This window comes from Tyto alba, unplaced genomic scaffold (assembly GCF_018691265.1).
Source record: "Tyto alba isolate M040663 unplaced genomic scaffold, T.alba_DEE_v4.0 Super-Scaffold_2, whole genome shotgun sequence".
Lineage (NCBI taxonomy): Eukaryota > Metazoa > Chordata > Aves > Strigiformes > Tytonidae > Tyto > Tyto alba.
The window spans coordinates 10,957,007-10,982,140 of record NW_024881282.1 but is presented as its reverse complement, the minus strand read 5'-3'; the positions used below and the strand labels follow the sequence as shown (position 1 = coordinate 10,982,140).

The 25,134-nt window shown below is 41.6% G+C and overlaps 1 protein-coding gene across 10 annotated transcripts in view; it reads right to left on the bottom strand.

Annotated features, from left to right (window-relative positions):
- The window catches only part of FAT3 (FAT atypical cadherin 3), a 418,659-nt gene that overhangs the window by 323,649 nt on the left and 69,876 nt on the right, over positions 1 to 25,134 (bottom strand). For all 10 annotated transcript variants that reach the window (XM_042792184.1, XM_042792182.1, XM_042792186.1 and 7 more), the window contains one exon: positions 1,989 to 5,300. In XM_042792184.1, the coding sequence (XP_042648118.1) occupies positions 1,989 to 5,283 (3,295 nt within the window). In that variant the 5' untranslated portion in view covers positions 5,284 to 5,300. The remainder of the gene's footprint in view (positions 1 to 1,988; positions 5,301 to 25,134) is intronic.

Below are 25,134 nucleotides of genomic sequence, written 5' to 3'. Positions count from 1 at the left end.
ATTTAAGTTGCCACCAGTTCAATAGAAGAGTATTAATGTTGTGTCCTATTTGACACAGCAGGTCAAATTCTATACACGGGTTACAACAGCAAAACTCAGAGCAACTCCAGAACCCCCAAGCCCTGCTCTCCACATCTCCCTGGCTGCAGCTATGCAACCAAGTTTTCTCCGAATTGGTGTTGAGAAGGCTTAAATTGTACTGAGCAGTTTGGGAAAACAGACAGAAGAACAATCCAAAAGTCTTCTGATCTGCTGGATTATCAAGTGTCTTCTGGAACAGTTTAGTGAAATAGCACAGGTTGGTTCATTTGCAACTTTTGAAGTTCAGGTGTTTTTCATGCAACAAAACAGATTTAAATTCTGGAAAGAAACTAAGTATGTTTAAAGTGGAATATTGAGTACAATTCCCGCTCATATCAAAACATGATTTGTGCTTTACTGAAGGGGAGTCCACACATTATAGCCTATTGCCCAATAGTAATCCAGGCATAGGATAAAAATCCTGGTTAATTTATTAATGAGCAACATGCACTTACTTACTCTCCCTACCAGTTCCTTTCAGTTCAATAAATACTTAACCCTGAGATTTCCAGAACAATAGAGCAGCATTTGGACCAATCTGCCATTGCTTTATAAAGAACCCATTTAGCTGAAGTTGATGATACTAAATAAGCAGGTAGGCCAAAATTTTCAAATTCAGGAGCTTACAATTGAAATTCATGTTCAACTGCCTAAGTAACGTTGCCCGAATGCCTTTAACTGCTATTAGCACTGTAGGAAATGTGAGTTCTTAACATTTTTGAAAAGAAGGCAGGTGCCCTCTTGACTTCTGACATTCGAGTTTAATGTTTCTGGACATAAGATTTTGACTGTATCATCTGTGCCCACCTGCAACAGAGAGACTATAGCACAAATAAAATAAAAATATTTTTCACTGCTTATGCTCAGATGCAATCCACAGCATTTGTAATGTCGTCTGTTTTTCATAATGTTCAGTTTAGAAAGTTGACATTTGATTAAACAGTTTGAATTTGCCAAAACATACATTTTAATCTTATGTTTTAATACCACATTCTCAATTAAAAGCTTTAGAAAAAGACATACAAAGTCTGCTTAAACCACAGTAAACCCACAGACCTAACATATTTAATATAATTTCTGAAACTGTTGACTATTTTCTAATTTCCTCACCACTTCTAGTATCACAGCTGCACCATTACTCCCAACAGCTCTCAGACATTTAAACAGCCAGTTTGTTAAGTGTTTTACTAGATAGCCTTTTATACTTAGTATTTTCAAATAGGGTGGCATGGTAGTGAAATTCAACTTCTTAAAAATCTTCACTCTATTAATACTGTTTTCTAACATCGATGTTCATAATACTACCACCACCACAGGAAAGCTAGCACTGCTGGTTTAGAATTAAGCATCTTTTCTGTGTTTCTACCTTTACACAAGCATGTCAACACTGATGAACACTGTGCTACAAGAAAGCATACTATACAGAATGGCATATCATTCCAGACTGCTAACTCCCATGAAAAATTACTCCAACAAGAACAAGATCACAAATAGGTTTTAAGATTAAATAATTCTTGTTTCATGCTCCTTATTTCCTTTCACTGGGTCTGACACTGCATTAGAGGTCATGAGTGTTGTGACTCTGTGGAGGTGACCTGAGTAATTTACAACGATCAACAGATAATACAGTCACTGGAAGCAAGTTATTCTGTAACTATCGCTGCTTTCTAAATGGAGCCATCACAGAGCCAATGAAAAGGAATGTGTATTATTTCACACCCACAGAGTGATGAATGTAACCAGGTAATTAAGTCATGTTATTGCTGTGACTGGAAAATCCCTATTTATAATTTTATCTTGTCTGTTAAGAACGGAACTTCTTGTTAAGGGTAGAAAATAATTATGCCTAAGCTTTGCTTTTGTAAAAACCTCTACAACAGGAAAAGGAAATTAGAAACAAAACTCACCGGTTTCTTCATCTATGCTGAATCTCCCCAGGCCACTGCCATCCCTAATGGAATACTGGATCTCTCCATCCCTTCCAGAGTCCTCATCTCGAGCAACAACTTGCAAAACACTTGTACCAATGCGTGAATTTTCCTTTACAGATCCAATGACAGCAAAGTCAGGAAAATAGGGGGTATAGAGATTTTCGTTAACATCCACCACTTCAACTTCCACAAAAGAAACAGAAGAGAGAGAAACTGGGCGCCCCTTGTCCTTTGCACGCACAGTCAGGTTGTAGAACTGCTGCTTCTCATAATCAAGCTCTTTGTTCAAGCGGATGGCGCCGCTCGCTTTGTCTATCTCAAACCGCCCGTTGTAATCATTCACCAACGAGTAACGGACTTGGCCTCCCAAGCTAAGATCCGGATCGTGAGTTTCCAACCAAGCTATGACAGTGCCAACTGGCAGGTCCTCTAAGACCTTCACATTGTAGCTGGATGGTATAAAAGCTGGAGAGCAATCATTGACATCATCCAAAAAAACCTTCAGAGGCACAACGGAAAACTGTTGATGGCCACTCTCTGCTTTGTCCCTAGCCTCTATTTTCAGTGTGAAGTTTGCTTTTGATTCCCGGTCTAGTTGATCAGCCACATACACCATTCCCGTGGAACTGTTGATAGCAAATTGCTGGGTGTCCGTCAGTACTGAGTAAGTCACTTCACCATTAGATCCTAGGTCTTTATCTCTGGCTTCTACCTGGATAATCTCTGTACCAAGACTTGTACTTTCTAAAATATTAACTGAGTAACCATCCTGTAAAAAAACAGGCTTGTTATCATTTGCATCCTCCACAGTGAGAGTCAACAGTCTCCATGCAGATTTCTGTGGATTTCCTAAATCATAAATTGTAATATTAAGGAGATAGAGCTCTGTTTTTTCACGGTCCAAGGGCATAAGAACATTAAGCACACCCGTCTCCATATCAATGTTGAAACAACTATCTACATTACCATCAGAAATTGTATAAAGCACTCTTCCATTAAAGCCTGAGTCTGCATCGTAGGCTTTTATCCTCAGGATGGTGGCACCAACTGGCAGATCCTCTGAAACCTTTACATCAGTAGGGAAGGATTTGTCAAAATGCGGTGCCTGTCTGTTCACCGAATAAAAATCAAGAAAGCCATCTTCCAAATTCAGCTTCACATTTGCTTTTGCCTTTTTGAGTAATTTTTCTGCTAGCTTCTGAGCAACTCTGGTTTCTCTACAGCTAAAGGTCTTTGAAGACACTTTCCCATGAACTACCGAAATATTAACAAACATAGCATCAGCAAAGTTCTCTCCATCAGTTGCCGTTATCTTAAGGCCAAAATTGCTGTTCTTTATGCCAGAATTAATCAGAGATTTTTTAAGTTGCAGAACACCAGAGTCAGGATTTAAATAAAAAATGCCAAGTTCATTTCCAGAGATTATTTTGTACTTCACAAGCTCTAACTCATCTATGTCTATTGCAGAAACAGCAGTGATGTGACCACCAACAGGAAAATCAGAAGAAATCACTCCCTGACATGCCACTTTTTCAAAAAGGGGCTTGTTATCATTGACATTGCCTATGTATATGGTGACATTCACCTCGCTTTCATGGCGGTAGGGAGAACCCCAGTCGGAAGCTCTCACAATGAACCTGTAGCTTTCTGGTGAGGACTCAAAATCCAGTTCTTCAGATGTGCTGATGACACCTGTAAACTGGTTTATTGTAAATGGCAGTGAGTTCAGACTGGCAATGCTGTATGTTATGTATCCATTTTCTCCCCTATCTTTATCAACTGCTGAAACTGCCAAAACACTAGAACCCACAGGGACGCTTTCGTTGACAAACGAACTGTAGGAGGGCTGCTGGAACTCTGGCGTGTGATCATTGGCATCTTCTAACCTGACAGTAACACGTGCCTTTAAATCACCACCTTTGTTCGTATATACTTCTAATTCATAGAGGTCCTTCTCAATGATTTTCAAAGGACGAGCAGTAGTAATAAGGCCTGTGTTGGGATTGATCTTAAAATACTCAGCTTCCTCACTTGGAGATATTCTATATTCCACACCTTGTGGCTCAGGTATCAGCTTAACTACTGCAACAACCACACCAGGAGGTGAAAATTCACTGATCAAAATATCATATGCTTCCTTTTCAAACTTCATGGGGATAATTTCTTTTTTGGGACTAGCAATATGGACAAGTTTGACTGCAGAAAATTTCTGAGGAGATCCTTTATCCTTTGCTTGTAGAGTCAGGTTATAACCATATGGAAAGCTGTCCCAATCAATAGGCTTTCTTTCTTTGACTTTGTACTCATTCATCCATTTACCTTCTTTACTCAGAAAGAACTGTTCTAGCGGATCTCCAGCCACAATAGAAACGGATTCTATTTCTCCATTGGCTCCTTCATCTAGGTCATCAATGTTAACAACTGCATAGGTAGGCTCCTTGTCTGATGGGAAGGGAATATGGGTTACCACATTTATTGTTGGGGCATGTTCATTTATACGTTCAATGTGAACATAAAGCTTGGCAGTGCTGCTTACGCCATTGTTTCCATAAAGCTTCATCCCACGGTCCACAGCCAAAATCTCAAGATCGTATCTGTTTTTTTCATCATAGTTTAACCGGCCACTTAAGGAGATAACACCACTTGTAGGATGAACTGAGAAGAGATCAACTTTGCTTTTGAAGTAATAATAAAATTCACCATTGGACCCAATATCCGCATCTGTTGCGGTCACCTGTGCAATGCTAGTCCTTAAAGGAGTGCTTTCCGCTATTGTGACAGAGTATGTGGTTGGTGAAAACAAAGGTCTTAAGTCATTCATATCCAAAACCTGGATGTTCACTTTTGTCCATGCTTCCAAGTCCTCTCCTCTGACAGACCCTTTCACCATCAATAAATAGTTGTCCTGGATTTCTCTGTTCAATATAGCAGAATTCCCACCTTTAGTCCTTATTCTTAGGAAGCAAAAGTCAGCAATGATGACTTCCTCTGCTTTAAAAAAGCCCTCATCATCACCAGACACTATCCTGTACTTGATATCCCATGAAAGGTCAGCCAATGTAATGCCCATCCTCGTTTGACTGTTGACATAGGTCCTGGCTGCAGAATTCTCGTACACCGTAGCATTGTAAGTGGAATGTGTAAAGTGAAAGCCAAGCGAGGCAGTCCCATGAACTACTTGGCAAACAGAAGCCAGGAGCTTGACAATCAGAAGGGCAAAGCATGACGGAGGTGGCCGTGAGCCTGACCAGCGGCCCATATTCACCTCCATCACATCATTCCTTCACTCTGTGACAGAGAGAGAAAACAGGAAATAGTCGGTCAAGAGATAAAAACTGTACTGCGAAGTGTCATGTCAAAATTACTTATGAAATTTCTAACTAAAAATAAAATTTATGTAATAACTAGTCATTATATATTTAACAAAACAGAAAGGGAGAGTCACTATATATTTAACAAAACAGAAAGGGAGAACACTATACACACATGCACGTACCAGTTTTGGATTATATTTTTACTTGTGTCTCTGAAATAAGTATACATGTACATATACGTAACTATATATAGGTATCTATCTACACTTTTTTAACATAAAAACCCCCTGAGACCCTACCACATCTATACACACATGCACACAGTACAGAGTAATAATCACAGTGAAAAAAATTAAAATCAGACACACACATTGGAATAAGTTTATATAAGAGGATGAACCACATACAGAAATTACTGGTTTTATTTACCAGTAGCTCCAACTAAGCCCAAACTTGTTTTTCGAGCCTATTGGAAAAATCATTTTTAGTCCCAATGTTTGGGAAGGATATAGGATTTTCATTATGTATGTAGCACTGTGATAGTCAAATGTTACCAGTTTTTTTACAGACAGTTAAGAAAAATCATATGGTTGATGAAATTTGAGACACCAAGAACAAGCAGTACATAAAAATCACTACCCAGCCATTACTATAATTACAGATACCTTCAGAAAAATCAAAATTAAGGAAGAATCCTAGCTAATTAAATGCAATTACATACACATATACACCTACATATGCATACACATACCCAGATACTGCGAACAGGCAAAATACAATGAAGAAAATAAAACTACTCTATAAAGCTCCCAGGTGAAGTCCGGGTAGGAAACAGCACAGATGAGATAGCCTGTAGGACTTAACTCTACCCTTGCATATGTACCACAATGCATATGTAACCACGGTCACCACTTTCCACCAAATACACTGGGTAACATACCCTAAATGAGGCCACAGATGAACATTTTTTAATGTGTATCCAATAAATGCTCCATTCTCTGGGTACTACTTCCATCCCAACCTAAGAAAGGTGAAGGCCCCCTTCAATCAGCTGCCTGTCCTGCTGCCAACAGACCACCCCAACCAGCAAGAGCAGAAACGCAGCCTCGCTCAGATGGAGTGAATTTCAGCTTACATCACATATCACTTTGGCAATCCCAAGCAGAATTTGGCTATAAATAAGGCACAACATCAGTTTGTCTCAATCCAGTCTATCCCACTCCAGTCACCTCAAAGTGCTGAGAGTCTTTCTATTGATTTTAAAAGGCTCATTATAAATCTAAGTGTTCAAATGCAATTAATAAGCAGCCATTTGGGGAAAGATTTGGACTTTCTCCTTACAGTCCTTTTCTGGAATAGCCCCAGTGCCTTGATTCAGGGATCTAAATTGGGAGGTTAAATGGAAACAGGGTAAGTGGAGACACTGGCTGAAGGTTGCTGGAGGGTGCTGCAGAAACTGAGAGCCAGATCTTGTTTAATGCTTCCCACTGAAAGGCGAGGAAAGGAGCCTGAGGAAACCAGGCAGGTGCTTACAGTAAGGCAGTGTGAATAAGCTTCTTTGTTACAGAGTACATTTGCTGCTACTTGTGAAAATCATAAAAATCAATTTTAAAAGGCAATTATTGAAAGACCCACTGCACACATACATTGCTCTCATTGTCATTTAAAAGCTGCTTGAAAACGTAGTTTTCTCCAAGCTAGAATAGAATGGAAAAGGATAGGAAAAATTGTTGATAATGACAGGGGTTAATTTAAATTTCCAACATGATTTCAGCATCCCCTAGGAGGTTTATAAATTGCATGCAAGTTTTGGAATATGAATTCATGTTAGTTATCACTTCCAATATAACTGAATGACTATTGCAGTTTTAAGTACTAACGACAATCAATTTATCGCACTGATGTTATAATGTTCACACAAAACACTTAACTTCCTGATCCCAGAGTCTATATCCCATTGCTTAACACATTAATCAATTTGATCAATTCTCCCAAGTGTTTGTCAAGGCACTTATCTTTCAATACACTTATTTTCACATGCAGTTCTCCCTCAGCTTTGTTTCCTTCCTATTTTCTTTCCTATTATACCAACCAAAAAAAAGAAACTCATTAAAAGAAAATAACAATGTAACATTGTATCACCTCCTGGACCCACGTTCCGCAGTAACAGGCAAATCCCCACAGAACTGCATGTGGCAGTTCTTTTTCTAAATATGCACACTTAATTGTTGTGCACATATCATGAGAGTCCTCTGATTAACATCTCATCCCATACAGCTTATACATCAAATATGCAGAATTCTCCAATAGGGTTGTGTGCATGAGGGACCAGGTCTCCCATGCTCTCCCCATGCTCAGGTTGATCCCCAGAAGACCCAGGGTGGAATTTTTCTACTTCAGCTAGGAAAGATTTTTTTATTGTTGTTGGCATTTCACTCAGCTAAAAGATCAGAGCAGTGGTACCTTATTTTTCAGCACAGCAAACATTCATCAACTTAATCCACCAGTGTGAAAATATCAAAGTCCCTTATTTTCATGGGGCTTTATGTGATCACTTTAGTACTGCCACTAAAAGCTTCTGCTTCAGCCTAGCATGGGAGATGATGCTCTCATGTAGAAAATACAACCAATATACAGTATGCTGACGAGGAAAAGACAACCAAGGGGAATGATGAATTCTAATAAGAGAGACCCAACTCATAACAAAATAAAGGGCTGTGCCTCCCCTGTGATGTGACATTATTAAAATACTCAACAGACAAATCACTGTATTGCTGCCTTTCACCAAGAGCACTTCAGCATCTTCCATTTATACTGCAATACCAGCCTCTCCCCACTGCTAAGAGAAAGTGAAATTTTGCTGGATTATGATGTAGACTGATGTTACATTTCATATGAGCACCCACACTTATTTCACTGCAGCTCAGCAGCTTTGCAGAAATAGATGTCTCTGGAGTAATAAAACAAAGCGTATTTTCGTATTTACATCTCATTCGGTGATCTAGTTTCTCCTGTCCACACCATAGTTTGGCCTGAGCTGTTTTCTCTCTTTCATTCATGGTCATCAACATCAGGTTTCCAGGTCCACTGTAATCAGAATTCATTTTTCCTGAGAAATTCATTGCTACAAGGAAAAATTAATTAAAACTTTACCTTCAGGTTAGCCATACACAAGGTTACAGACTCTGCCATGGCATACAGGCATCAAAGCAGGTATTTACAAAGCTATGTGATTAGGTGAACCTAATGAAAAAGCTCCATCTATTTGTTTTAGAGAAAGCCAGGGCTAAAACCTAATCTCAGATACACTGCTGTAAATCCAGTCATGTCAATAGTCTACAAAGTTTTAGTAGTTCAGTGCAATCAAGATCAGTCCCAACACTAAATTCCACCTAGGAACAACATGTGTATGGGCGTGTGTGTGTAAGTTTACAAATGCATGTTTTAGTTATCTATACATATGTATATACACACACACAGAGTTTGTGTATTTTTAGGTATAATTTCAGGGTTGGCACTGGAAAAATTGGACCTTCACATCAGGCAGCACTTTCAGAGTTTGATTTCATTTCAGATGTGGTATGCAGAGTTGTAACAAGCTCCTCATTGAACTTATTCATCTATCCATATATTTATATGGCCATCATCATTATATTATTTGAAAGTCCCAATGGATGAGCATTAAACTGCCACTTGGGCTACCCAAGAATGTTTTATTCATTTACTGAATTCCTTTCTTCTGGGATATTTGTTTTTAAGAGCTCATAATACATACATACTCAACACACAGGAAATGTAATGCGATAGGTTACAGAAACAAAGTACAAAGCAACCCACCGTAAATTAAGAGGCATTTCTTTAAAGGCACTTCTTGTCAAAAAAATGTTATGGTTTCAAGTGAAGAGAAAGCTTGTGATTATTTTTGCTTGATTTAGAAACATTTAGGCAGAAGCCATTAAAAAAAAAGAAAAAAAATCCCCTGGTACTGCTCAGCATGGTTAGTCTGAAGAAAAGAAACAGCTCTAACCAAGAGCAGAACCTGAAAGAAAAAAAATCTTCTAACTGCCCAAAGATGTGACAAAGTAACACAAAATAGGAGTCCAGCATCTTTCCACTCTAGCTCACATTAAATACTCTGGCCTTGAAGCAGGAAGAAACAAACGGAGAAATAGAATGGTGTCTCTTGATTTTTAATACTCTTTAAAATAAACTTGAATATCATGGAGAACTCTATAATTTCACATTCAGTTCTCCAGTCAGTCACTTTCCTTTGCTCCTTGAATAAAGATTAACTACGTGACCCAAACCTGTCAGCATGGCTGCAGGGACCTGTAGGTGGCTGGTGCTCCTTAGAGCAATTGAGAGAGGTATGAGCATCATTTCTTTTTCTCATCTTGGCTCTGGCAACCTCCACTCTGGTCTGCATCCAAACATAACACCCCACCAGACTGAGAAGGAAGTCTCAAGGCCCAGGAACTGCCAGGATTTCTGTACCCCAAAATCGCGGCTCTAATTCAATGTGAAGATATGGAACAAGTACTGTGCGAGTCTTTGATTCCTTCTCCCCAGGCTAATTCTTCTAATCCCAAAGATCTCCATACCAGAAAACACTTGAAAAAGAAAACTTACCCTCCAAGCCCAATTACATCCTATGAGATAAGGATTTTTTTCAGCTGACCATCACATAAATTAACTTAGGCAATGTGACTAGCTAATACAATACAGCTATTTAAGATTTTATGCAGGTCCTTTGCTAGAAGAGAGAGAAGAAACCAATCTGCGCCTTAACTTCCATCTTCACTGCAAGGACCCAGTGAAGCTCTTACCTATAGGGTCCTCTGAGGTGGAAGGAGACAAAACAGTTTCTCAACTTCCAATGACAATTTTCTGAGAGTCAAGGTATTTATGCAGCTGTGTGCATGGGAAAAAAGGGTCAAGAAACCTTGACTTAAAGGATTTTACCTTGACTGGTATTTTTCTTGGAGAAGCTGGGAAAGTGAGGGTGCCTTCTAACATGGGACAGGAGTGGTGACCTCATGGTATGGAAAAATACTACAATTTGGAATTATTACTCCTTTCTCTTGAGAGTTGTCACAATTCTCTTTCAAAAGGTAGCTATTTAAATTCTATTAAATAAGCAGATTTACAGCAAAAAGGTATATTTGAAAATATAAAGGTCTTTTCAGGAAGTAGAAGAATATTAACTTCACATGAAGTCTGAATAGTATGTAGTAAAGTCATGCATCTTCAGCATGAACAGAAGCTCTTGATTATGTTGGAAGACACTTCAATCTTACAAGTAGAAACTTCCTTTCACTCAAAAAATATCAACATCAGCAGTAACTGTCATGGTTTGAGCCCAGAGGGCAACTGAGCACCATGCAGCCGCTCACTCCCCCACTCCCCCACTCGCGCTGAGGAGGTGAGGAGGAAAAAGGGCTCCAGAATCGAGATAAGGACAGGGAGGGATAAATCACCCATTATGGTCAGGGGCAGAAGACAGACTCTTTAGGGGAAGAAAAAGAACATCAATTTAATACAGACACTAACAACAACATCACTTAACAGATGGAGTAGGACAATGAGAAGCATTACGACATCTTAGAAACACATTCCCCACCCCTTCCTTCTCAGGCTCAGCTCTGCTCCTGATACCTCTACCTCCTCCCACCCAGCAGTGTAGAGGGTATGGAATGGGGGGTGCAGTCAGTGCTGCTGCTTCTTCCTCCTCAGGGTGGGGGGAACTTGTGGCATTCTCTCCCTGCTCCTGCATGGATCCCCTCTCACAAGAGAAAGTTCTCTACAAACTTCCTCCGACATGAGTCTCTCCCGCAGGATGCAGTCGTTCCCGTGCTGATCCAGCATGGGACACCCCCGATACTGCAGTCCTCCCAGTGTCAAATGACAACAGCAGGGTCTGCTTCTTCTCACAGAGTCCCCGCCTTCTTTGGGCACAATCACGTACTCTGGTGTGGGCTCCTCCACAGACCACAGGTTGGCCTCTGCTCCACCATGGACCTCCATGGGTGGCAGGCGGGGACAGCCCTGCTGTCTCACCATGGGATACAGGGGGGATCTGCGCCGACACACCTCCCCTGCTCTCCTCCTCCGTTCTTCCACTGACCTTGGTGTTCACACAGATGTCGCAACTCCTCCTCACAACCCCTCCTCCTCCTCTCAGGTTCCCCTTCTTAAATACATTATCGCAGAGGTGGAGCCACTGTCACTAATTGGTTCGGCCTTGGCCAGAGGCGGGTCCCACTTGGAGCCTGGGAAGCTTCTCACAGGGGCCACCGCTGTAGCCCCCTTTTCCCCCACTACTAAAACCCCATCACTCACACAAACCCAGCACAGTAGCCCATCTATTCTGATAGTCTAATCATCAAAACACCAAACCTACAAGCTTGTTACACAGGCAAATCCATGCACCTCTATGGAGCCCCTTATTCTCAGTGCTATATTCTATAAGCAGCAATCTGCCTACACAAAAACATCTGCATGACCAGGCCATGAGGACCTGCAAAAAGGGTGAAATGGAAGTTACAAGGCATTTTGACTGGTTTGTAGTTGCTATCTATTTAAGGCTTATGTCAAGCTGTAAGCAGTAATAGGAAAAGATGTTTTTCACAATCTGTTGTCAATATTGCAACAATGAGGTGGGAGCCCATGTACATCTGTGCCCTGTCTTGGAAGAAGCCTCTTCTATAGTGCAGAACTATGGAAAAAACTCTTCCAAACTCATGGAAATTTACATTTAAGGCACATGGAAGATACCGACCTAGGAGTTTAAAGACCAAGGCATCATTCTACTAGCAAACCTCTGCATCAGACTAGAGATAGCCATGGATTTTAATACTCTCCCCTCATTACACAGGCAATATCACCAGCATGTTGCCAAATGAGAACAGGGAAAAAAGCACATTTAAACAGCACTTCCTCTAGCCAGACATCTTTCTTGAGCTGCACTCCACAATAATTTACTCATTTAGGAAAGGCTAACAATTTACTGGACAGGAAAAGAAATCAGAATATAGAATAAGAATTTAGAACTTGTGCCATACAGAAATGAATTAAAAAAAATGTATGTTTAACTCTAGGCGGGAGGGGGAAAATGCCAGATTGACACTGATAGATTTACAAGAGGGGATATATTCATGGGACTACCTGCTCCCTGATGAGCAGAGAGATATGCTTTTCCATATATATGATTATATCATGATGTGTTTATCCCAAAAAGAGAAGATGAAGACAAAATGACCATTTCTGCAGCGTAAGCCATTGCAAAAGACAGCACTATAAATCCTAACCTTCCTTAGAGCTGCAAATCCTCCTGCTGCCTGCATATAATTTCACACGGGAGAGAGGCCACTCAGCATGTAGCGAGTGTAATTCAGGCCGTCCCTAGGAAGTGAAGATTGAGCCACCCAGCCGTATGTTATGAATAACTTTGTTTCGCTAGCAGGTGCTGGGGATTTTTTCCATACAACACCAATTTTTGCCAAGTATCAGTTCATCAGCAAATGCTTCCACTTGCAAGCAGGAGCCAGGCATCATTTGCCTTCCCAGGGAGCGGGTGCAAAGGGTCTGTCGGATTTCCCTTTGCCCTCGAGGACGAAATGTGACTTGGGGAAATGGTAGGGGGTGAGAAGGGAGGAATGATTTGCTGCCATGTGAGATCTGTCAAAAGGGAATTCCTAGAAGCCACCTTCCAAGAGATTTGAGCTTGTCCCTTGGTGGTCTGTCCCCAGGGAAACAAAGCCTGATACCCAGTTTTCATGCTGTGTGTATCTCCAACCCCCAGGCTCCTGCTTCTTAATTACTGTAAAATGGGGAAGCTTTGGGGAAGTTTTAAAATGAGCCAGTTATTTTCATGAGGGCTATGTGCTTCCTTATGAAACACACTCAAGTACACTATTGCTTATTTGGCTTTTTTTCTCCTTATCTCATAAATCTACTTTGAATCCCATCTGAGGAGCCCTGGCTTGAAAGCTCTTCCTAAGTACAATGTCAACATAAAAAAATCCAGGACTAGTGAGTCCCATTCCTGTCACTGCCGGTCTTTCCCCAGCTCTCCCTTCACCACATGTTAAATTGGATCCCCCCCAAACAGCCAGTTCTTTCCTGAGCAGCACCTCTGCACCCCAGGGGTGAGGGCTCTGCCCATGCAGCTGGAGGGTGAGGACCAGCAGGCAGGATCACACCCTGACACGCAGCACCTTCCAGCTGCACACACTGGGACGTGAGTGGTGATTCAACTTGGAGCTCTGCAAACCTTACCCTTACTATGATGCAAGTAATAAATACAACTGAGACCAGAGTGTCTTTTGTACAAAACCCTAAAGCAATCCGCTCTCTACATTTTACAATGCCAGGTGAAACACAGCAATGGAATAAGCACTACGAGAGCTGCTGTGCAGCACTTACGCAAATATGTTGTCTTTGTAGCTGAAAAAGCATCTTCCACCTTTTCCACGAAAGGCTCAGTTCCCACCCTATACTGTCTTCTGTGGTAGTTTTCCTGCAAACCCACTCCTGCTAGTTCCAGGCGCTGCTGGTCGCTGCCGCCGGTCTGCTCTGTGTTCAGGATACTGCACATGCTCCCTCTGACAGCTTGCACAGGCTTATATAAACTATATGAATATAGTTTATAGTAAGAAAGAAGTCTATGAGACTTACAACTACTGTTTCCATGGCCATAATAGGTATGCAGGTGTAAGGACTGGGGTAAGCTGTTACTCTAAGAGGAAAAAAATACTATATATTTCCCTCAGACACTCTGTGTGTGGAGGCAGGGAAGCTCAAGTGGTCCAGACCCTTATATATGGGCAAAAGGAAGGTGGTTGAAAAGAGATGAACATACAAAAGGTTCCTCCCAATTGATAGCTCCATGTAAAAAAAAAAAAAATCAACATAAAATAGAGACCAGGTGAAGAGATCGGTGGTCTGGACCAGATGATCTTTAAAGGTCCGTTCCAACCCAAACCATTCCACGATTCTATGATTATGAGATGCCAAGTCAAAATAATGGCAGTTCAGTAGGGATTTTACAAAGCAACTGTTGAATAGAGCATTTCACTCAACACCAGACCTTGGGATAATCCCAACTCCAAGTTTGTCCCAAAATAATTTGTGGAGTGAGTGACAGAGAGGTGCTTTCAGTGGAACTGCTTCCTGCAGTGGCCATTAGTGCTGAAAAGGCAGGTATGGACAGTCAATAGGAACAAGAAGGGGCAGTCAGGAAAGGGGTGAGCAGAGACAGAGCACGGGACCTGGTGAGTGAGGCAAGCTGGGAGGGCTGGTGAGCAGCACACGTCTCCCCTAACCAGCACAGTGCCATTTATGATGCACAGAGGAAAAGGCATCATCTCGCCCACAGCAGGCCAGACTTACTATCTAAAAATTGAGCGAGGGTTGCTGATCCTCCAGTTTCTACTGTAACCTGATGGTGTTTGGTCCATGCACGAGCAACACTCAAAGTGGCCTGAGAAAATGACATCGCCTGAGCAGTCCAGAAAGAAGTCTCAGAAGAAGACACATAGATGCATCCAGGTGCCATTAAGGAAAAAAACCCAAACAAACAAACAAAAAAAATAACAACAAAAAAAACCCTATTAAACAGAACAACCACTTGAGAACTACCTAAATCTTATGATTCTAGAGGGAAAAAAATAAATAAAAGTGTCTTAAGGCCAGGAACTGGATTGTTAGTTTTGTGATGCCATTTCTCTTTGAGATGGCTGTGACACACAGCAATAGAGTGAAATCATGCTTGAAGTTCAAGGAGCAAATATTTTGATTGAGATTCTCAACAAGTTTGAGAATTGAGAATGAAACGTAGATTTAGCAGTGAACATTTTTCTTCCAGTAGGGCAGGAATCTGCAGGGTGTTGGCACCTGCTGCTGTGCTGCAGGCATAACACAGAGCTGCTTCCACTTCCAGAGCAACTTTGAGTTGTCTACAACCCACTAGAGATGTCTACATGGGTCTGACTTCTAGGCACTGCATAACAAGCACCTTTCTGAAAGACAACTCCCAAGAAATGGCCTCCCACCAGCCCTCTGATGAAGTAGCCTTTGAAAACTTGGACCAACCCTAAGCCCACAACTGTTCACAAAAAAAACAATCATTGATAAATACAGTGGCTGCTTCCTAAATCTCCCTGTGCAAAATATCAGAAAGGTTGCTGTTTGTTCAAGCAGGCAGGGTTTAGAGAGAGGGCTATTGCCATTATTTTTTAAAATTACATCCAGCTCAGGCCATGGAAATTGGTTAACCTGCCTAAGTAAGAAGCAATGCATGGATACATCAGTCCAAATGCGTCACAGTTTCTCTCAGATAAGTGGAATCCACTGCAGACACATGGGAAATGGAAAAGTAGATGGAGTCAGCCTTAAACCAAACCAAGTTACAACAGAAATCCAGAAATTTCCTTTCCAGCGCATGTGTTAAGGCCCAATCACTACAAGGATGAAAGCTTTCCATCAAAGCTGGCCTTGGACCGCTATCTGCACTAGAAATACCTGAATCTATACAAGCTGCTGAATCCTGTATTTTGAATGGGGTATTATAACACGCTATTTTCGATGCACACAAAGGAATGGTGATGGTGCTCACTCAGACAGATGGATCTGCCTTGGCTGCACAGCAGAGCCTCTGGTACCATCTCTGGTATCACCCCTGGTACCTGCACCCCAGTGAGCAGCCACCAAGGGAAGGGCACAGCACAGAAAGTCTTCTGCATGCTGAAACTCCCTCCGCACTCAAATGAGTCACCCATACAGAAACCACGCACACTTCTGCCCCCCTGCAATGGTTGGCTCATGCATAGATATTTGAGACGATAACCACTTTCTAGCTAACCAGATATTAACTCAAACCACTACGTCTTCAGCTTTCCAACTCGGCCAGTTCAGCTGCTGCAGCTGGGAGTCCCTCAAACCCTGTTGCGTGTTTGGAAAGGTCCAACTTTGCAGGCACAGCCCAATTAAAACCTCCACAGAGCAGAGATCACTATTTAAAGCTGAACTGTTTGCTTCTGTTTATTTATAGCAAAACCATTAATTGCTAATCACATATTTGTTTGCTGGAAAACCAACGCTCCAAAATAAACACCAAGTTTAAAGACCATTCCCAGAACACTGAACAGTATCAGGAACAGCGCTAAAAATGTAAATCAGAAACATCAAAACACATCAGGATTTCAACAGGAGGAACAAACAACCCGTTATTTCTATGCCAAAAAAGAGGTTACCCATAAGCCATCAGTTAGCCACACAGCCATCTACAGTCCAGCAGTTATTTATGTCCTCGAAAATGACAGATACCACTGTACAGTATCTGTTGGAAAAATCTTCATGGCAATCAGCATATGCTAGATTAAATGAGGTATCTATTAATGCAGAGTTTTGATAATCACCTTGGAAAAGTGCCTTTTAAATATTTGGCATTACAGGCAGAACCTCAAAAAGCAGATGATTTCTTTTATGAGCCAGTTTCATATGTTAAAATCATAAATTTTATTTTTTTAAATTAAAAAAAAAAAAAATCAAGAAGTTGGGGGTTTTTTTAGCCCTCTTCACTAACAAAGCTCCATGCTTCCCGAGGGAGAAGAATGTTCCCTCAAATATCTACAGAAGTCCTGCATGGAAAACTGGGAAAAACAGCCTTACAGAACTATGATCTTCCCTTTCTCCATGAAAGGTGTTTTAAACAAGCATAGCAGCCCAGGCTGCAGGAAAAGCCTCACCACCAGCTGTATTGGGAAACAGTAACAACTCCACAGCAGACTGCTATCCACCTCCTGAAATCCTTATGGGTACAGGACTTCCCTGAAGCATCCACATCCAGTAGCTGTCAGAAAAGCTGCAACTGCAAAGTGCCTACACCTGCCCTGACAGCACTGTCCTTGAGTTCCCCGATTTTCATGCATATTTGAATGCAAGGTGAGTGCACACACTCAGCCCCTTTCCAGATTAAGAAACAGGCACAACAGCTCAAGCCCCTCGCTCCAGGCCACATAGGAGACCTCCCCACACGCTCCAGCTCTCACTGCCTCGCTACCCTGCCCTCTGTACCTGCACAATTTAGGGCAGGAAAGTTTCCCTACAAAGCAGTGCTCACCAGCATTACTGGCCTAAATTTCCAAAAGAGAGGGTCATACAGTTATGTTTCTCAGGACCATTCAAAACTCATAATTTATTCACAGTTCAAGAATATGGGATCAGTCTTCAAAATTACATCTGGATCTTGAAGTTAATTGGAGACAGTGATCATGAGATGGAGACCAGTAAGGCAGGGGTAATAACAAAATAATAATAACAACAACAACGACATCAAGATTCTATTATGTTGTTGAAAATGTTAGCAACTAGGAAGATCAGGTGCATCTCTTAATGCCTCATCCTTCTCCATTTGTTCTCCTGGAGTCAGGATCATCCGCAACACAAGGTCAAGTTGCAAAGCCTGTACTCTCAAATTATGGACAAAAAACAAACACCATATGCATATCAAACACTTGTTGTGGTAAATCACCTAAACACACAAGACAGAGTCAGGCTCAGTCCCTCTGACCATGCTTTCATCACGTCTCACCCCAGTTTGCTGCCAGCCTCCTTGGTCTGGACTTCTCCCCACTTGCTGGGAGCCCACACAGTGGTGATGCCACACCAACTCCCTGCAGCCCCAGCAGATAAATCTTCCTAACGAGAGTCATCCCATCCCTTACACACTTTGACAAGCAGAGAAGTTGTTAGCAAGTTGGACACCTCACATCACACAACGCTGAACATCCAATTTAGCGCTTGCCAATGCAAACAGGACTGGTCACCCCTCCCTGAGCTGCCGATCCACATCCTGGAAACACACCCAGACACTGGCTCCACATCTTCTGTTTGCGCATGGGGAGGGGAGGAAGCGGTGCCAGCAACCCCAGATACCTCTCTGCATCTCCAAAACCCAGGTTTGGCTGTGCCAAGCTGCTCTGCTGCTCCTGCCCCGCGCCAAAGGCGCTGTGTTGGTGCACAGCTCCCAGAGACAGTCCCTGCACATGGATGCTCCCTCTCACAACATCCCACAGAGGCAAGCTCACACCATGTGCCTCCCAGCCACATGTTCATCATTTTCTCCGCTTTTTTCTTCTGGCAAGAGATGGGAAAAGCTGCTCACCTGAAATAAAAGGACTCCAGCCTAGATAATAACTCTTAGCTCATGCCCAGTGAGGTTCACTGCTGCTGAACTTAAAACCTCAATTTAAAATGAAATTTTCACATATCAAGGTGCTACTTGCATATGGTTATTGTTCCTCAAGCTCCTCCATGCACCCATTGAAGGTCAGCTTCTACTTCAGTCTGACCCCTGGAAACCTCCAGAAAAGAAAAGAATAAATAAAATAAAATTAAAAAAATAAATAATTTTAAAAAGCTGTGTCATAGCATCAGGTCAAAGATCAAAGTCATCAGGGATAACTTCACCTGATTTGAAGATCCACTATCTATTTCCTCTGTATTTTTAAGATGCAAGTATAGAGCAAAAAAGTAAGACTTATGAAACAGCGATGCATCAGCTTACCAAAACAAACCCAGCCAAATTACAAATCCATACAGAAGGGGGTAAAAAGCAACACGTCTCACTTGTGAAACTATTACGGATAAGGAGAAAATGTCTGTGGCTATCATCTCTTTCTATACCACTTTCATAAGAAAAGGCTCTCAATAGCTTTTGGCATATGAAAGTCACTATGAGGACTGCAATAAAATTGAGTGTACTGTAAAAGAGCTATCACACATGCATCCCTGGAATTTATGTTCAAATCCTACTGTATTAAATTCTGTATTCTGTGGCTTTTGGAAAAATGATTTTATTTTATTAAATGAACTATACAATATATTGTTTCTCTGAAGAAAAAGTATCGGTAGGAACACAAACAGTTCTTTTAATGCTAAAAAAATTATTCAAATTTAAAAAATGCTTTCAGTAAGTGAGAACACTTTTAGTGAGTGGGGGTGGATGTATACACACGTACAGTCCATTTCCTCATGCCCAGCTGCCCTCATACCTCACAGACTGTGACAGTTACAGTCATTTAAATCCTTGTTGTGTTTCTAGGGGATAGCCTAAGGTCCAATGGGGTCTCAAAGAACATGAAAGCATTAATTTATTTTTTTTACATGCAAAAATATTGCTCCCAAACAGATATTCCTCAACTTCTTATAAATGCACCCTTTGCAGCGAGCGGAACAAGCAGACGTGCTGCACACCGTGGAATTAACGCGCACAGAGCTGCGCGCTCACGCGTGGGATCAGCGATGGGCCACGACACGCAGCGCATCGCCACACATCACCCCACGAGCCCGGGCACCACAGCCTGACGCTCCTACCAACTTCTCTGCAAGAGCTGCACACATTTTGCAAAACGGAAACGAATTATATTCAGGCACAATCACTTCATGCCACAGCTTGGTGAGCACTTTATGGCAGGATAAGCCACCGGTCACCAAAGCAGCTGTCCCGGGCTCAACACTCCCACACCCGCCACCCCCCATTTTTTTTTGTTGTTGATTTTGTTCTCACTGGGGATTGAGCTGCCCTATTGCAAATATGCCTGTGAACAAAAGGGAGGGAGGGAGATGGGAACGGGTGCCTGGGGCAGGCGGGAGGGATCCTTTCCATGTCCATGGCAGCTCAAACTGTTTGTCAAACAACAGCCGGAGTTGAGGCAACCAAGATGGTGTGTAAAGAGCAGAAAGTACCTTTGAGAAACATACTGAACACTATCAAAATACCCAAGTCTTAAATAGACACATGAAGTATTTAAATGTTTTCACACCCATAACAAATTTTGTTTACTGCCCAGCATTTAAACAGCTTTTTCTTTACTATTGTAAGATTGTTCCCAAACAGTGTGAATTTGATGTTGCAATGAATAGTAGCACTTCAACTCCTATTTACAACCCATTCAGCAACATAACTCCACAAATAGCATGCAGGATTTCCACACTTTATGAAATAAAACCTGTTCTTGGCTCTAAAGAAGTTGTGCAAATTAGCTGACAAAAATCACTTTTGTTTTTCCTCTCTGATATAGAAAATTAAAGGACAACGAGAACCACTAACCAAGTAATATGAAAAACTTTATTAAAACCATTAGAACCACCAAGCAATTGTTAACGTCCCTCTTGTAATTATATGCAAAATGCTCAGTATCCAAGGAAACAGGGTAGTAATGAAGCTGGAGACTACTGTATAAATGCACCTTCTAAATCACCACCAAGAATGTCTATTCCAGAGGGACTGGCCAGTTTATTAGTGTGTGACACCCTGATCACTTAGACATGCTACAGCTTAAAAACAAAAAGCTAACAAGCTATTTTTGCATAAAGGACCCTTTTGTCTGCCATACACGAACAGCCCCTTCTTAGCATCTAGTTACAGAGTTCCTCTGCAGAGTTGCGAATTTCTCTAAGCCCGTATTCATTTTCATGAATTGTTCAGAAATCTGTAATGATGGGCACTAATTAAACTGCATAACTAACAACAAATGAAGCAGAGATGCTGTCCTTCGCTTCAACGTCTCAGCAAACTGAAATGGGCAATAGGAGAAATACTGAAACTCTGCTCTTCTCTGGAGCCCACTGGTCTGAAATCCGTTTCATTAGCACCAAGCACCAGTACAAACTGTCTTATGCCCCCATTATTAAAATTAAGTTAAAAATGAATACTTATGCACCATTATCAACAGCTCATTCTCAGGGATGTTTCCTACGAATACATGCAGGTCTACAATAAGGAAGCCAACACAAAATTAACTGCTTTTTGGTTTTAGCACTTAGATCATCATGCCAAATCCCTAGTTTTTAGGCTCAATTTCAGCAAGTGTTCATTTATTGTCCTGATTTTTGTGGCAGCTTACTCTACCCAACCACCACTGAATATAAAGCAGTTCCAGCCAGGTTCAACCATGCCATCATTTTGTGGATGGACTTTGGTATTCCTTCCTTCCTGTACGTGTGACAGCTTTATAGGAGAACATAGCTAAACATCTCTGCTTCTTCCATCGAATGCCCCCGTAATCTTTCTCCATGACCTTTACGTTCCCTTTGGCTCATTCTTTTCCGTGACTGTAACACTCTTTATATAAGTAGACAGCCTAAGCTACACACAATATTTCCAGTGTGGCCTCAGGCAGAGATAGCCAAGTGCTAGAATAACCTAACTGCCAGCTCCTGCCCCACGGCACATACAGTCATACAACTCTGTCACTTTTTTGGACGCTCTCAAGCACTCTGCTGATTCGGTAAAAAAAGGCTCCATCGTCTTCATGCTGCCTCCTCTTTTGTATCTTGTCTCTGGTTTTCACAAAATTTGCTCCTTTCCCACTGTAACCCTCACTGCCTCTGCAGATTCAAAGGCAACTTGTCTGCCCTTCTCTTTCCACCCACACTGCTTTGGGGGGGGAGGGTCTTGCATCATTGAAACAATATTCACATATTCAGTAAACTCTGTCGTTTTTCCTACACCTCCCCTCTTCCAGACTGACATGGGGCTGATCCTCATTTCTCACAACCATGAATAACTTCATCTCACAAAACACCTCCCCACTTTGTCTGGTTCTTTCTCCTCTCAAGCTCTGAAGCTCACTTTCACAAACCAAAATAACTGATCTTGCTCAATTGACCTTTTTAGCTGGCTCCCATAGAATCACAGAATCATTTAGGTTGGAAAAGACCTTTAAGATGGAGTCCAACCATTAACCTAGCACTGCCAAGTCCACCACTAAACCATGTCCCTAAGCACCACATCAACACATCTTTTAAATACCTCCAGGGATGGTGATTCAGCCACTTCCCTGGGCAGCCTGTTCCAATGCTTGACAACCCTTTCGGTGAAGACATTTTTCCTAATATCCAGTCTAAACCTCCCCTGGCACAACTTGAGGTCATTTCCTCATGCCTAAGACATTTTCCTAAAAGGCTATACAAATTAGGGCCATAGATTTCTCTCACCACTCCTTTTTTCTCTCTTTGTCAATATAACTCAGCTGTACAGCAATTTCTGCATTGTATCAGTAAAACTGCAAATTTGGCTTACAGTACCATAGTTATCTGATGTTTCCCTAGATCTCTCTTTAGATTGTCTTCTTTAAACCCTCTCTATAATTTCATAAATGAGTTAAGCAGACTGGCTAAAACTTTATTTTCTAAAGGTGTTGTCTTGTACTCTTGTATTTGAAGCAGCTGTGCACTCAAAGCATTTAAGCAAATCAACTTTCTCATTCCCACTCTCTTTTCCAGTACTGCCAGCTCATCCACATCACCAGCATTGTTTTTTTTCTTGTGCTTATGACCAACAGTGACCACAGCATTAATCTTGAGAATATCAATCCTCTCACAGAAAGCCACATCTGAGATGGAATTGCTAGAAACGCTACACCAGTGAAGTCAAAACCCAGCAATGGTCAAAACCTGTCAGCACTGTGAGAGATTAGACACTTTCTGCTTAATGCAAAATGATACTTAAAAGTTACAATTCCAACCAAAACTGGTTAATTCCGAAAACTCAAGTCTGGAAGGGACATTTCAATAACCTTCCAAGATGTTGCTGCTTATGCAGACTTACCAAGAATTCACTAGCAAGGAAACATGGAGGGAATCTGAAGTATTTTGATGTCTAAAGGGCAAGTGCTAGATGTAAACCTGCAAATGTTAACTGTCTCCGCAAAGTCCATCTCCAAAAGGGTAGCTCTCCCAGCCAAGTCACCAGCGGCTGCATTTCCAGATACAAGGCACCTATAACTCCATTCAGTGAGAACGTCACTATTCACTACCATGGGAAAGTTGAGCTATTCACCTCTCTGTTTTAGCTTACTTATTGTGGTTCATGGTCATCTGCCTGCCATGAATGTTGTGAGATTTAATTAGTTTTGGTCTGTAAAACACACTGAGATCCCCTGAAAAAGCTGTATATGCATTCACAGTAGGATCCCTGAAGGATAATTTTCTTGGCATTCCTGGAGTAACCAGCACGAGCAGCCAGAGGACAACTCCAAAGACAAGGTACTTGAAGCACTAACCCGTCTGCAATCCTGATCTGTATCTAGAGGATCAAAAGCTTCAGGGGCAGCATTTTGGTGCAACACACTCTGACACTGATGTGGGAGTTAACAGCGGTTTTACAGAAGAGTGCTGGCAAGAACATTTTCATCAGCATCTTTCAGTAAAAATAAAGGAAAAAAAAAAAAACCACCTTAGAATGGAAATAATAGGGGAAAAAAATTGAAATCAACATTAACAAAATCACCATATGTTTTTTTTAAATATCCCAAACAGCTTAAAGTTGCCCAGACTTCTGTATTCATTAATTGATCAGGACACAGATTTATTTATTTATGGCTCAGAAAAGAATTCCCAGCTCGGAGGCTTCCAAAGAACAACCCTCCCCAGTTCTGCATGGCCACCTCAGCCAACTCACCCTGCCGTTTCTTATTCTGATGCTAATGCAGTTCAAACAACCCAACCCTGCATTTTTTATCTATGCAATAAGCCTATCTTTAGGTCACTTAGTTGTGTCAGTTTAAATCACAACATTCCCATAGAGAAAAATCTGATAATTTTATTTACTTTGGGGGACAGAGAAAGGAAAAGAAAAAAAGTTCATTATAAGGACTCTTTTTTTTTGTTTGTGGTGCCTAATTCAAGCTGCACTGAAATCTGCATGAATTTAAACAGCAGTTGAACCATGAGAAACAACACAGTTTCATTAAGACTTGCACAGCTACCTTCAAGACAGGTTACCCTGAAAATATCTGACCGTGCATAGACATATCATATTATATAGTTTTTATATATATATATATAATTAGGTCTTATTCAAAGTCTGCCGGAATAAAGGCCAAGATCCCACTGATCTCTGTAGGCTTCAGCTCTCTCTCTTTTGTAAAATAAGCCCGAATTCTTCCACTCAGACTTTCACAAGCATCCGCACGGGGATATTCACAAGGCTTCTCACAAGAGGGAAAAACCATGGAGTTGAAGCCATCCATGAAAGGTACTGGATTCATTCCAGATGTGGATCTGTTTTTAATTACTTTGGAAGCATTTGAAGTATTCGCTCATTAAATATGCTTTGCATTTCACACATACACGTAAGAGTAAGAAAACACAAAACTGAAGCCAAAATCATAATGTCTTATTAAAAAGACTCTGACACCACTTTTAGCAAAATTAGGCTCACAAGAAGACAAGAGTTACAGCACTGCCGTAACACACCACACCAACACCCAAAGCACACGGTTCCTGTGCTGCTCATCCCCAGGAAACCTACCTTGACTTGGAGGACTCAGTGGCTGGGAGCTCTCCCACCTCCACCCAGCCCTCCACCTCTCTGCACAGGCTACCTCCTGGTGCGCCCATCCCCATCACCCAGGGCAATACTTTAAGTTCATGATAACCATCCTCCAGAGAAGAATGAAACAACTTATGGTAAATCTATGTTGCAAATCATCATTACCGGTAAAAATTTTGCATATGATCATACAGAAGAAGAATCAAGCAGACAAAAAGGGAATAAAGACACTTCTTTCAACTTTTGAGGTCTCACACAAATGCCTACCAGTCACCTGTCACCATTCAACTCCAATTAAAGCAATCTCTGAGCATACCGCAGTCACCTACGGAGGTGAGAAAGAAATCAAAAACTTACAGCCTCCTGCTTTTGCCAAGTACATGGCAAAAAGCTCCACCACAGGGACACAGGAGTGAATTTGGGTGCCTGCACCAGGGCTGGGCCCACTCTCGTCCAAGCCAGGCAGGAG